Below are 13,009 nucleotides of genomic sequence, written 5' to 3' on the forward strand. Positions count from 1 at the left end.
ACACTACTTAACCTAAATTATCCTAAGGACAAACACACACACACCCATGCCCGTGGGAGGACTCGAACCTCCGCCGGGACCAGTCATACAGTCCATGACAGCAGCACCCTAGACCGCTCGACTAATCCCACGCGGCAATCGGTATTTTCTATAAAATATCTGCTTACATTGTCGTTAGAGTTCGATATTAAGCCGCAGCTCCCTTCCGTGTGTTCCAAAACGACAAAAGTGTGCTGAACTCCTCTGGTTCGTTAGTTGTCAAGTTTATTCGTCGCCTGCCCGCAAAATGTCTGACGTCAGACAACTGTAGCATTACCCGTGAGACCGCTTAGTCTGTAGGGCTGTGTGGGTGCGAGCTTGTTGCTGCCAAGTTCGCTTAACTGACGTGGCTAAAGGCGTACACCGTGCCAAGGCCAGCGGAGCCAACGGCAGACCCCGCGGGCCAGTCACACGCCGCACGTCGAAGCCTTCGCGTCCGATGGCGCTCCGCCACGGCGCCAATTCGTCACGCATATCGCTGTTACCATATGATTGTTAGTTGTCCCGCCTCTCAGAATCTGCGACGCTGTTTACGGAGGTCTCTTTGCTACCGGCGTTCAGGACAAACTCAGGTATGTGCTTCTTATTGCTACTTTTTTAATCTGAGTAATGCGTGAAAGAGCCCATGCTTTGAACGATACGTTTATAAGGATAAGCTGAATCAGCTCTATGCCACTACAATAATGCACACGAACGTAATTTAGTGTCCAGGTTCTGACATACCCTACCACCTAAAGCTAGACATACAGCTGCGACAGTGGTTTTAAAATTACTGCAGCATGTAACGTTACGGCAGGAGAAGTAAGTAGAATTTATTAAATATTTAGTAGCTGAAGATGGCGCCTTATTGTGGGTAGTAGTAGTAGTAGTAGTACTAGCTTTATTCATCAGTAGTTGTCTTTTTACAAGGATACAGGACATGTCAAACTATTTACAAATTTTGATCGATTTAAAATAAGCTAACTCTTATAAACATATATTTACAGACTTCTAGTTAGAGACAATCTTTAGATTTACTCCTGGTATACAATACTTTCTTTACAAATAACTTATTAAATAATGTAATGCCACATTGTTCACTCATATCTCACTACCAGTCACTGAACACACTATACAAACATTGTTTCATAACACTTCACTCACTACACACACACACACACACACACACACACACACACACACACACACACACACTGGTGATCTCTGGCCCAATTTCTGTACCGCAACTTCCCATTTGCTATCCTGAAAAACTGAGTCAGCATTCCTCCATAATGAGTGAGATGTTGAGCTCAGAAAGCGGAAGAAGTGTTAGTATTGTGCTATCCATAGTTTGGGGGTAAGTATTTCTAGAAAGGATAAAAGCGAGTGGTTCTAGACGTAAGGCAAACTGCCGAATGACTTATATCTCACGCACATATTTTCGTCATGAACAGACAAGTGCTTCAAAATTGCCACAAAAGATGCTACAAACCAAACTGGTTCACAAACTGGCTTGGCACTGGCACTTATATAAACGAAAAACGATGAGAAACTTATCACACACTACCGCCATTAGGATTTTTACAGAATAATACTGGCGAATTAAACAATCACAAAGTTTTAAACGCTGCAGTAAGTTCTGCATAACTAAAGAAAATATTTGAAATAATTTAGTTGTTGAATTTCTAAAATACCTCATAAAAATTTGTGAAATTTTGTTTAAAAAGTTGCCTTTGAAATTTGTAAAGTTTAACTAAAATATGTAATATTTCAGTTTGCATTCGTTTACATAATTCTAATGTAGAAGAAGTAGTAGTTTATACATCAATATATCTTTAAAGTCATGCTAAAGATTGTAAAAGTTTATAATGTTTACGTTTTGACTTTACGTAAAAATTTCATATTAGATGATTCAGAAAAGCCTGCAGCTATATCATTCATGATTTAAATGATGGAAACTGCACCAGTTACTTATTTTTTGATGCTTAGCACAACTCGTTTCGGTTTGTTTACATGAATATGTTTGGTGATGTTTGCATGTGTGATTTTCTGCCTCTCTTGCGAATCTTTTAAATTAGAAGGTATTATGCCTCCTCCATTATTCAGAATATCACAATATATTCTATACGATGAAGGAGGCGAAATACCTTCTAATTTCAAAATGTCGCAAGAGAGGAACTAAATCAGACATGCAAATATCGCCAAACATATTCATGTAAGCAATGTTCTTGAAAATGAGAATAAATTCTCGAAACGTGTTGCGCTAAGCATCAAAAAGTAAGTAACAGGTGCAGTTTTCATTATTTAAATCAACAAAGTCGCATTAATTTATTTCCTAGAGATACCTATAGTGTAAATTTGTGTATTTTAATCCAAAATTTCAATGTATAGACAAATTTCTTTCCTTTTGGATTTGAAACACAAAACTGACTGAACTGAAATACGTATAGGATGTTTCGATTGTATAATTTCGTAATTCAGCATAGAAGTAGACATAACGAGAACGGAGTGCATCACAAAATTCCCTTGAAAACGCTTAACATGCTTCTGTATGAACGTGGTATCGAGTACTTCATCATGCAGCTGTCCCAACAAGCCAGGCACACGTGAAGGGCAGCAACAACATAAACGAAGGAAAAAGTGACTGCTCATGGTATTGTGACACTTCCTTTCAAACAACCAAATAAAGCCATATGACATTCCTGGCAACGACGTATGACTGGCTGTTATGGTTCTACAGTTCACGTGGAGTGTTGCAGGTGGATATATGCTCTTGAGACGACCGTTATAGGACTATCGTTTGCACTCACCTAGAATCTTCATACCACGCCCCCTGCAACCATAGGCAGCTTGTTGTCATCGGCGCTTTGATAACTCACTTTTGACATTAAGTCGATCGCTGCGAATAAATGGGCTAGCTGGCAGTTGTAAAAGACTATTTAACTAACGGGCGTGTGTGTCGTCCTTAGATTAAGTTAGTTGAAGTTAGATTAAGTAGTGTGTAAGCTTAGGGACCGATGACCTCAGCAGATTGGTCCCATAAGACCTTACCCCAAATTTCCAAATAAGGCATTATATTAGGTAAAATGGAGCATTTAATACACGACTAATGAAAGTGAAGACTTAAAAAAATTCTGACCATTCTAAAGGTAACTTTGGCAGCGGCTAACGTAGAATTTTGCATGTTACTGTATACTAATAGCTCTATTTTCAGGTCGAGCGAACACATGCTACTGCTGCCGCAGAGTTGAGGCCTGATGGCAGCGGAAAGTGGCTGCGACGACCGGTCAGAGGGTCACACTGCGCCTTGCACACCGATGCGGCTAGTGGATCCACAGCTTCGAGATGCGTCTGCGACAGAGGTAACAGCAGCTGTACTGCAGTATTTACCTTGCGAATGCTCTGTAAAATGCTTAATACTATAGCTCAGAAGGAAACACTTACTGGTGAAAGTGACAACGACAGTGCAACAAGAGCTGATCTCGGTCTCATTCTAAGTGTGTCGATGTTTACAAGTGCTGTGACCCAGCAATAATAAGCTTATGAAACCAACTTCCATTTATTACCAAAAAACGTTCGTTTGCCGACAGATAATTTTGTGCAGCTTAGAAGAACTGAATAAACTACCTCAGTCTGACTGTCAATGAGAGTCCATAACTTCGTAGACATTACTGACGCTAGAGACGACTCACGCCGAAGTTCGACTGTTTAGAGGAATTGGTTGCGTAGCTGGCCGGAGTGCACGGTGACGCCCTGGGAAAAGAATCTGATAGGGTCGGCGCATGAAGTTCGGTGGCGCGGCTTGTTCAGCTGTTTACTTCTGTCGGCACTCCATTCGGATTAAAGGAAGATACCGAAGCAATTCAGAGACTGGCTGCTAGGTTTGTTACCGGTAGGTTCAGTCAATACGCGAGTATTTCGGACATGCTTCATGAACTCAAATAGGAATCCTTGAAGGGAAGACGACGTGGAACATTATTAAGAAAATTTAGAGAACCACCGTTAGAAGCTGACTGCAGAACGATTCTAGTGCCGCCAACATACAGTTCGCGGAGTACCGAAAAGACAAGGTAAGAGTAATCAGAGTTCCGACTGCGGCATATAGTTAGTTACTTCCCCCCCCCCCCCCCACCCTGTCTGAGAGAGGAACAGAAAAGGAAAAGACTAGTAGTGGTACAACGTACCCTCCGCCATGCACAATACCGTGGCTTGCGGAGTATTTATGCAGCTATAGATGTCGACGCAAGACGGCATCGTGAGAGTCGGGTGTCTTCTGTCTAACAGTGTCCTTGCGAATTGCTATTGACTTGCGCTCCCAAAGAATATTAATCTTTTGCGCCTTTTAAAACTGATTTAATAATGAAGTACTTCGGCCAATACACAACTCTTGCTCGGATTAAGGGGTCAGAGTTGAAAACTGATTATATATATACGACTGTCGAGATAAGTCTTGCCGGCCAGGGTAGCCGAGCGGTTCTAGGCTGTACAGTTTGGAACCGCGCGACGCTACGGTCGCAGGTTCCAATCCTGCCTCGGGCATGGATGTGTGTGATGTCCTTAGGTTAGTTAAGTTTAAATAGTTCTAAGTTCTAGGGGACTGATGACCTCAGACGTTAAGTCCCATAGTGCTTAGAGCCATTTGAACAATTTTTGATAAGTCTTCTCCATGTCATTCAGGTTATCTTTAAAATAAATAAACTGAACAGCCCTTCAGAAATTTTTACGTAAAGTCTTATCAGTGTCTAATATTTCAAAGTACATCTGGACTTCATGTCTACCTCGTATACAGAGGACTGACGAAGTCTTCTCCATGTCACTCAGGTTATCTTTAAAATAAATAAACTGAACAGCCCTTCAGAAATTTTTACGTAAAGTCTTATCAGTGTCTAATATTTCAAAGTACATCTGGACTTCATGTCTACCTCGTATACAGAGGACTGACGAAGACACTTGAAAATGGCTCTGCCGATTGAAACTAGCTGGTTGGGTTAATAAATTATAGCGCAGAACTGTCTTAACAGGCAAGATGGTTTACTTCCGGTATATGACGATTGTCGGACCGGAAAAAATTAATAAATTTGTATTTTCCTTAACAGATAATACAGAATTTCATGGGGAACCTTAGAATTTGGAGTGTCAGCAAAACGGCCACTGTTACGTCAGTACATCGACAGGAATGATGACAGGAATGACATACCACTTAAGTTTTTTAACTGAAAAACTTCCACACCGACATTTATACAATCTAAAAATCTATTGATAATGTGCTTTGGTACGATCTCAATCGGGGAAAGAAACAAACAGCATGAAATACTTCAACATGAGCCAGAAAACTGGAGCATTCCTGCTTGTACAGTCAGGGATTGAATCAGGATCTTGTCATTGAGTAAGAAAATTCTGTTAGTCCTGTTTCATTTGTCTAATGATTTCCGAGTTTGTTTTTGATCCTGCGTTAGAAGCGAATAACGGTGGTTTGTTTAGCGAAATATATACCTTATATTTATTATTTTTCTTTCACCGCCGCGCGGGATTAGCCGAGCGGTCAAAGGCACTGCAGTCATGGACTGTGCGGTTGGTCCCTGCGGAGGTTCGAGTCCTCCCTCGGACATGGGTGTGTGTGTTCGTCCTTAGGATAATTTAGGTTAAGTAGTGTGTAAGCTAAGGGACTGATGACCTTAGCAGTTAAGCCCATAAGATTTCACACACATTTGAACATTTCTTTCACCCAAAGGATAAACATATTAAACCGGGAGACTTCCAAAATATCTGTACGTAAACGCTCGTTTTGGCAGAATAACTCACCGCCATAAAACATGAAACGTCCAAAAGACATTATGTGAGACCATGCATTGGTTGTTTATGTGGTGTCACCGCCAGACACCACACTTGCTAGGTGGTAGCGGTCCATTAGTACATGTCGGACCCGCGTGTCGCCACTTTCAGTGATAGCAGACCGAGCGCCACCACACGGCAGGTCTAGAGAGACGTACTAGCACTCGCCCCAGTTGTACGGACGACGTAGCTAGCGATGCACACTGACGAAGCCTCGCTCATTTGCAGAGCAGATAGTTAGAATAGCCTTCAGCTAAGTCAATGGCTACGACCTAGCAAGGCGCCATTAGCCTTACATAGCTTGTATCTAAAGAGTCTCATCAAGAACGATGTATACAAAGGATGGATTAAAGTTAAGTATTCCAGCAGCTACGTACTTTTCTTTATAGCGTGTATTTCGGTCTCCTCAAACCACACTGTGTCGGCACTTCTGTCGACACATCAGTTTAGGCAACCCTTGTCTGAAAACGTCACCCGACGTCGAAATTATAGGCGCTGGTGCCAGCGCCTGCCATTAGCCCACACCTTTGGCACCAACGTCACTATACACCAAAAAACATTGGAGATTTTAGAGGGTTTCAGGAGAAAAATAAACTGTGGATGGGAATCCTCGTCCGAAACTGTCATCCACCGAGAGAAGAGAGCATCGCATTTATGGGAGACAGCGTCTTATTACGTAACAATTGGGTCCATCTTCTCCACTGGCGATCGCGGCAATCAGTCGCGATCACTGAGTAACAAACAACGTTGCGAGACGTTCCGCCTAAGGTCCGTCAGTGTACAGAGTCACGTTTGCAGCCGAACGGGTGGCCTAGTTACAGGCGCCGTCCAATAAATTCGACTCTTCGTATCGTCGTTGGATGACGTTGCTGGACGCGGGTTCCTATCGTCAATTAGTTCCTCAAGACATCCTCTCCAGCCGCTTGAAGTTTGTCGCAAGATTTCTGCCACTCCCTGTCTATTTTTCTCACTCCATTTGAGGAATATGTGTTACAGAATTTAAAATTTCAGATCGTTTAATCACTCAGATGAAGGATTGCAACTTCGTCAAGCTTAAAAAGCAAGTGATTGACTACTTTTACACTCACTGTACATCTAACACTTGTAGCACTGAATAGAGCATACAGAGTGTTCCAGAAGGAAGGGTCAAAATTCAAGGATATGACAGGAACGATCTTTCAAAGCAAAGAAGACTAGTAAACATGGCTCTAAAAGCATACATTAAGAGCTAAGACCACTTGTTCAGCAGAAGGTATGTGTTTCACAGTTGTGAAGATAAACAATTGCTCATAGCTCTTGAGGTATGCATTTTAGAGCGCGTTTTTACAGGTCACGTTTTCTTATTGTAGTCCATACTGCCACATCTCAAAATACGGGGAAAAAAAGTTTTCAGTAGGAGAAATTTGTTTCACAGCATCAAAAAAATGAAGATCAGAGCTCTTCAGGTGTGCTTTCTAGAGCGCCTTTTTACAGTTAAGGTATGCATTTTAGAGCCCATGTTTTTCTAGACTTCTTTGCTTCTAATGATCGTCCCGGTCATATCCTTGAATACTGTTTTACGAAATTTGTTTGCTGTTCCTGTTAGTTTAAATGAGGATCAACCTAGAACCGTTATGTGACACGTGTTAATCACGTGTTCCTACTGACAGTCACCACAAGATTGCTTTTGTTGCGCAGCCTTCGGAACACGAGGCACATTCACCAGATCAAGACGAGCACGGCCTCGTGTGTGGCTTAGCTGGGTGGACTCCCAGTTGGCTCCAACGCTTCGCCACTGTTAACACGTACACTGTGTTATGGGGGCTGCTCGGTATGGCCGAAATAGCTATCAACTCCTACCTCGGCGCTATCATCAACACTCTCGAGAAATCCTTCGAGCTGACCACCACTACTTCAGGTACGTTTTTGCACTGTTGATCCAAAGTAGAAGGACAGACGAATGTGCTTAACTTTGAAATCATCACTGCTTTTAATGTCTTACGATCTTCCATCTGTTATCATGCGCTATTGTTACCCTATCTGCGTATCTTCTTCAGTAGTATCCTTAATAATATGTTATGCGTATTTTTCTACCTGTACAGTTTCTACCTAATAATGCCTGTTGCATCGCCAAGTTAACCGTTCCTGTCTGCCATAGCAGATGTCCTAAAACTCGTACGTCTCACTGATTGGATTTTAAAGCTGAATTCTTTTGCTTATTCTTTCTAGTATGGTACCTCTTCATTTATCACATTGTATGTTCACTTGATTTTTGTCGGCTTACTGGTAACACCACATTTCAAATATTAGTTTTTTCTTGTCAAGTGTTTCTATACTCTCATTCCACTTCGATACAGTCCTATGGCTTGGATCTACATTTTTTACCTGTGTCCCTTACTTTCACCTTGATACATAATTTTGTTTCATAGATGGCAGAATTCTCTGGCTCCGGTGTTTAACAAATTGCTGTTGGCCTTTCTACTACTCTATATCAACGAAAACGAGAGTAATTTCTGCGTCCTACTTTTTCGTAACGAGGCAGCCCATTTGTGACTGTATGATGATAATGAAAGGCCTTAATAAAAGAGTGTAACTTGGTTTAACTTTCCTTAATTAGGTATGTGTCTAGTAGAAAGCCTCACAGCCATCGCATCGCCTAATTGCTATTTTGACACTTTGTGGTATTTGCTTAAATTTCAGGAAAGATACGACTGCCGGAAAGCAGCAAATACGCTCGACGACTTGTAGTTACGATTTTCTAAGCTTATTTCACACATTTTTATAAGCTACGAGTGCAACAAAAGATTAATGTGTTTCCCTTTTTATACGCATTTCAGTAAACTAGTAACGAGTGTGCTACTTGTAAAATGATTGAAAGTTCTGACAACTTGTAGTGTTACACGAAATAATTCCCAAGTCCGTTAAGCAACCTGCGGAAGATATTTTAAGTCCGCGAACTCATACAAGGATTAAAAAAAGCTTGATGACCAGAGCTGGGATTTGTAAAATCTTAATGCACAAGATTTTTCTCAGTCGGCGAGGACATAAACAAATATAACAACTCCTTAGAAATGTCGCACGAAAACTCAACATTTTTGGGAGTGACAGATGAATCGTACACCAGCAAGGTTCCACTAGCTGTCACAGATCTTATATCTCCATGACTGTATACAGCAGACTGAACGCGAGAAATGTGGTCAGACTTGAGGAATTTGTAAAATCCTCTAATTAACAACTCAAGCACACCAAAAAACAAAAGTCGGAAATACGTTGTCTGGACTTTCTTCTTTCTTTCGAGAAATAAGTAAAAAAAATTTCGATCAGCGAGGTCTCATGTCGGGGCAAGATTAGTAACAATGTTCAAATGGCTCTGAGCACTATGGGACTCAACTGCTGAGGTCATTAGTCCCCTAGAACTTAGAACTAGTTAAACCTAACTAACCTAAGTACATCACAAACATCCATGCCCGTAGCGGTCTTGCGGTTCCAGACTGCAGCGCCTTTAACCGCACGGCCACTTCGGCCGGCTAGTAACAATGTAGATGCCACCACATAAACCTATTAATTTTATTAATATTCTTCCAAATAATATAAAGAGACAACACAACAAATCTCAAAAATTCTCGAGAAAATCGACTTTGAAGTTCATCAGTCACGTTTCAGTACGGTACATATTTTTCTACTAGTCCTGGCTCTGTGGTACAGTGGTCGCTCTCTGTGTGGGCCTGATTTAGATTGCACGTGGAATCAAATTTTTAAACAATTGAGAAACGTAGAGTATGTAAAGCAAACGGAACTTGTAGTCGCTAGATCGAGTCTCGTTTCGGTCGGAATTTTTTTCTGCTTTTTTCCGTTCAGTTCGATTACCTACATCATTTATACATAAAATTCATCAAATGCACTGGTATCCAAAATTAAAGTAGCAAACAGAGATTTTGCAAAGTTGCGTTTATTTTGGCTAAAACAGTATAACAGGTGATTGAGAAGTAAAAACAATGACCCACCAGGTTAACTGAGCGCGCTAACGCGCTGCTTCCTGGACTCGGGTAGGCTCACCGGCCCCGGATCGAATCCGCCTGGCGGATTAACGACGAGGGGCGGTGTGCTGGCCAGCCTGGATGTGGTTTTTAGGCAGTTTACCACATCCTACCAGGTGAATACCGGGCTGGTCCCCACGTCCCGCCTCAGATACACGGCTCGCAGACATCTGAACACTTTCGCACTATTCCATGGATTACACTTGTCGCAGACAGTTGGGGTACACTAATTCCTTCCCGGGGGGTACGGGGTGGCGGCAGGAAGGACATCCGGCCACCCCTTCCACTAACATTGCCACATCCGATTAACCATGCAGACCCTGCGTATCCGCGGGAAAAACGGCACAAGCAAAAGAAAAGAAAGAAAGAAAGTGAAGTAAAAACAATACAAAGAATACAGAACGTAATCAACTGAAACATCCCTAATAGTTCGGCGCTAAGCCGGCCGGGGTGGCCGAGCGGTTCTAGGCGCTACAGTCTGGAACCTCGTGACCGCTACGGTCGCAGGTTCGAATCCTGCCTCGGGCATGAATGTGTGTGATGTCCTTAGGTTAGTTAGGTTTAATTAGTTCTACGTTCTAGGGGACTGATGACCACAGATGTTAAGTCCCATAGTGCTCAGAGCCATTTGAACCATTTTTGAACTGATGACCTTAGAAGTTAAGTCCCATAGTGCCCAGAGTCAGTTCGGCGCTAGCGGCCGTGCGAAGCGGAGGTCCGATACTTCCGCCTGTGCGGCTTGTGCGAGTGTTTGTTTGCTTGTGGACTTGGTCTGCGCGCGGGCTAGTAACAACGATCATGGCGAACAAGTACAGGAAAACTACACTACGATTCAATTTCTGCAAAGACTACGAACGACCAAAGGCTTTAGCAGTGGAACGATTCATTCGAGAGGAAGTCAAGATACCGCCAAACGATATTGTCGGAATTCACCTGTCCATCGTTAGTCCCACGGTGTATGTTAAGATTGTAAATGATGCGGCGTGTGAGAGAATTCTACAGGCGACAAAAGCAGGTCTCCGATTTTGCCATAGTGACGGGAATGTCGGCACGGTAACTGTAGAACATGCTGGTCTGGGTGTACGGACAATACGTGTTTTTGAGCTGCCATTTGAGCTCCCGGCTGAAGAAGTTCGCCACGTACCCCGTTCTTAACGGAGTGCGACAGGTCACTATTGATCTTCAGAAGCATGTACCGTCCTATCTGACAATTGGTGGTTGTCGGGTGGTGGTGATTTACGATGGTCAACCAAGTACATATTCTGGCTGTGGCCAGGAGGGACACCTCAGGTCGAACTGTATGCAACGGCGGATTACGCAACTGCCTTCAGATGTGCGGGAGCCGTCGCCGGCGATCACAGTACTACCGATCACCTATGCCAAAGCCCTCACTGCGTCCGATGATGACCGAAAGGACACAGCCCCGTTGGAAGATCAAGATGGCGCTCTCCGAAACCTTGTCGCAGACGTCGGGATGACAGAGGGTGCTGCTCCATCGAGCATACAATCTACGGCGACAACATCAGATGAGACCGAACTCCCACCAAGCGCACCGATAGTACAAGAAACAGTTCCAGCCACTACGGATGCTGTTCCGTCTGGAACGCACTCTGAGACGACATTAGTTTCGACCGAACTCCCACCAACTACAACGATGGGACTCGAAACACTTCCAGTTCCTACGGATGCTTTTCTGTCGGGCAGCCGTGATTCCCTACAATCTGAGGACACGGAAGGAAGATCACGCAAACAACGTTTCCCGAAAAGGAGGAAACGGCGGCGTCGCACGACATCTCCTCGGGATGACTCCCCTTGCCCCGACGACGATGTGCCTGTGGACCAAGACGACACAACAGCCTCTATGAAACAGGATGAGGCAATGGGAACTGTTCGATCAGACCCACAGCGGTCTGTCACATTGACGGTACGGGGACGTGGTGATGCTGAAGAGGAATCACAGCCAGTTGACTCTCCAGATGCAGATGCTGTGGCTATGGACACGAATATATCACAGCCTGAAAAGATGTGGTATGACGATATTGAGGAGGTGCCGGACGTCATACAGAGGCAGCCGGCACTCACGAATACGGCCTAATAATTGCTGAAGGTGAAGGGAGACGGGCGAGAGAACGTCTTCTAACTCAGCCCCCAGCGCCGATGCAGGGAGATGTTGTTGCGCCTCGACAGAGTGGGATTCAACGCCATGCGAACCGTATTGTGACATTAAATATAAATGACGTGCGTTCACCGGCCAAAATACATCTACTGAAGGAAACGATTTGGGCATCTGATGTGGATATTGCTTTGCTGCAGGAAGTTCACATAGCTGTACTCCCAAACATCGCAGGCTACCAATCCTATTCGTCACATCGAGGTCACAATGGGAGTGGGGTGGCAGTTTACGTGCGAAATGGCTTCCCAGTGGAAAACGTGTGTTATCTTCCGTCGGCCAGGGGAATGGCTTTCACGAAGTTTGGGACACGCATCATCAATCTTTATGCACCGTCGGGAAATAATCGGCGACGGGAAAGGGCGCGATTTTATGCAGAAGACATTGCTCCACTATTCCATGGACGTTATGAATGTGTAATAATTTGTGGAGATTTCAACTGTGTTCTCAGCCAGAAAGACCAATGGCCGCAAGCAAACATCAGCCGGGAGTTGCGAATCGTTGTCAACGACCTTGTACTTAGTGACACGTGGGAATTACGACATGGAGCTGCGCCGGGATACAACTATGTGACACGACATTCGGCGAGCAGATTAGATCGCATTTATATCTCACGGGCTCATGCAAATGGTGTCCAGGACGCGGAACGCTGGCCATTGGCATTTTCCGATCACAGCGCTTTCATCAGTACGGTGCTTCTTCCCCGTAGAGAGGTGTGGAACAGTAAGGCCCCGTGGAAACTAAACATTCAACATCTACATGATCCTGAATGCCGTCAACGGATCCTTGAGACATGGACGATGTGCGAGCGAAGGGTTGGAAGGTATACGACGATGCTTGATTGGTGGCTGACTTGTGCTAAACCGGCGCTTCGCCGTACGTTTATCTCATATAACAGGGAGATGACAGAATGGCGCCGCCGTACGACCGACTTTTATTTTGCAGCGCTGCGCGACCTGGATGACGGTCCGCC

The 13,009-nt window shown here is 43.9% G+C and overlaps 1 protein-coding gene across 4 annotated transcripts in view; it reads left to right on the forward strand.

Moving 5' to 3' along the window:
* Nucleotides 1-444: 444 nt before the first annotated feature.
* Nucleotides 445-13,009, forward strand: part of LOC124797735 (solute carrier organic anion transporter family member 74D-like) — a 139,434-nt gene continuing 126,869 nt past the window's right edge. For all 4 annotated transcript variants that reach the window (XM_047260808.1, XM_047260809.1, XM_047260810.1 and 1 more), the window contains exons 1-3: nt 445-611; nt 3,233-3,380; nt 7,528-7,747. In XM_047260808.1, coding sequence (XP_047116764.1) covers nt 3,276-3,380; nt 7,528-7,747 — 325 coding nt within the window. In that variant the 5' untranslated portion in view covers nt 445-611; nt 3,233-3,275. The remainder of the gene's footprint in view (nt 612-3,232; nt 3,381-7,527; nt 7,748-13,009) is intronic.

This window comes from Schistocerca piceifrons, chromosome 1, assembly GCF_021461385.2.
Source record: "Schistocerca piceifrons isolate TAMUIC-IGC-003096 chromosome 1, iqSchPice1.1, whole genome shotgun sequence".
In the NCBI taxonomy this organism is placed as follows: Eukaryota; Metazoa; Arthropoda; class Insecta; order Orthoptera; family Acrididae; genus Schistocerca; species Schistocerca piceifrons.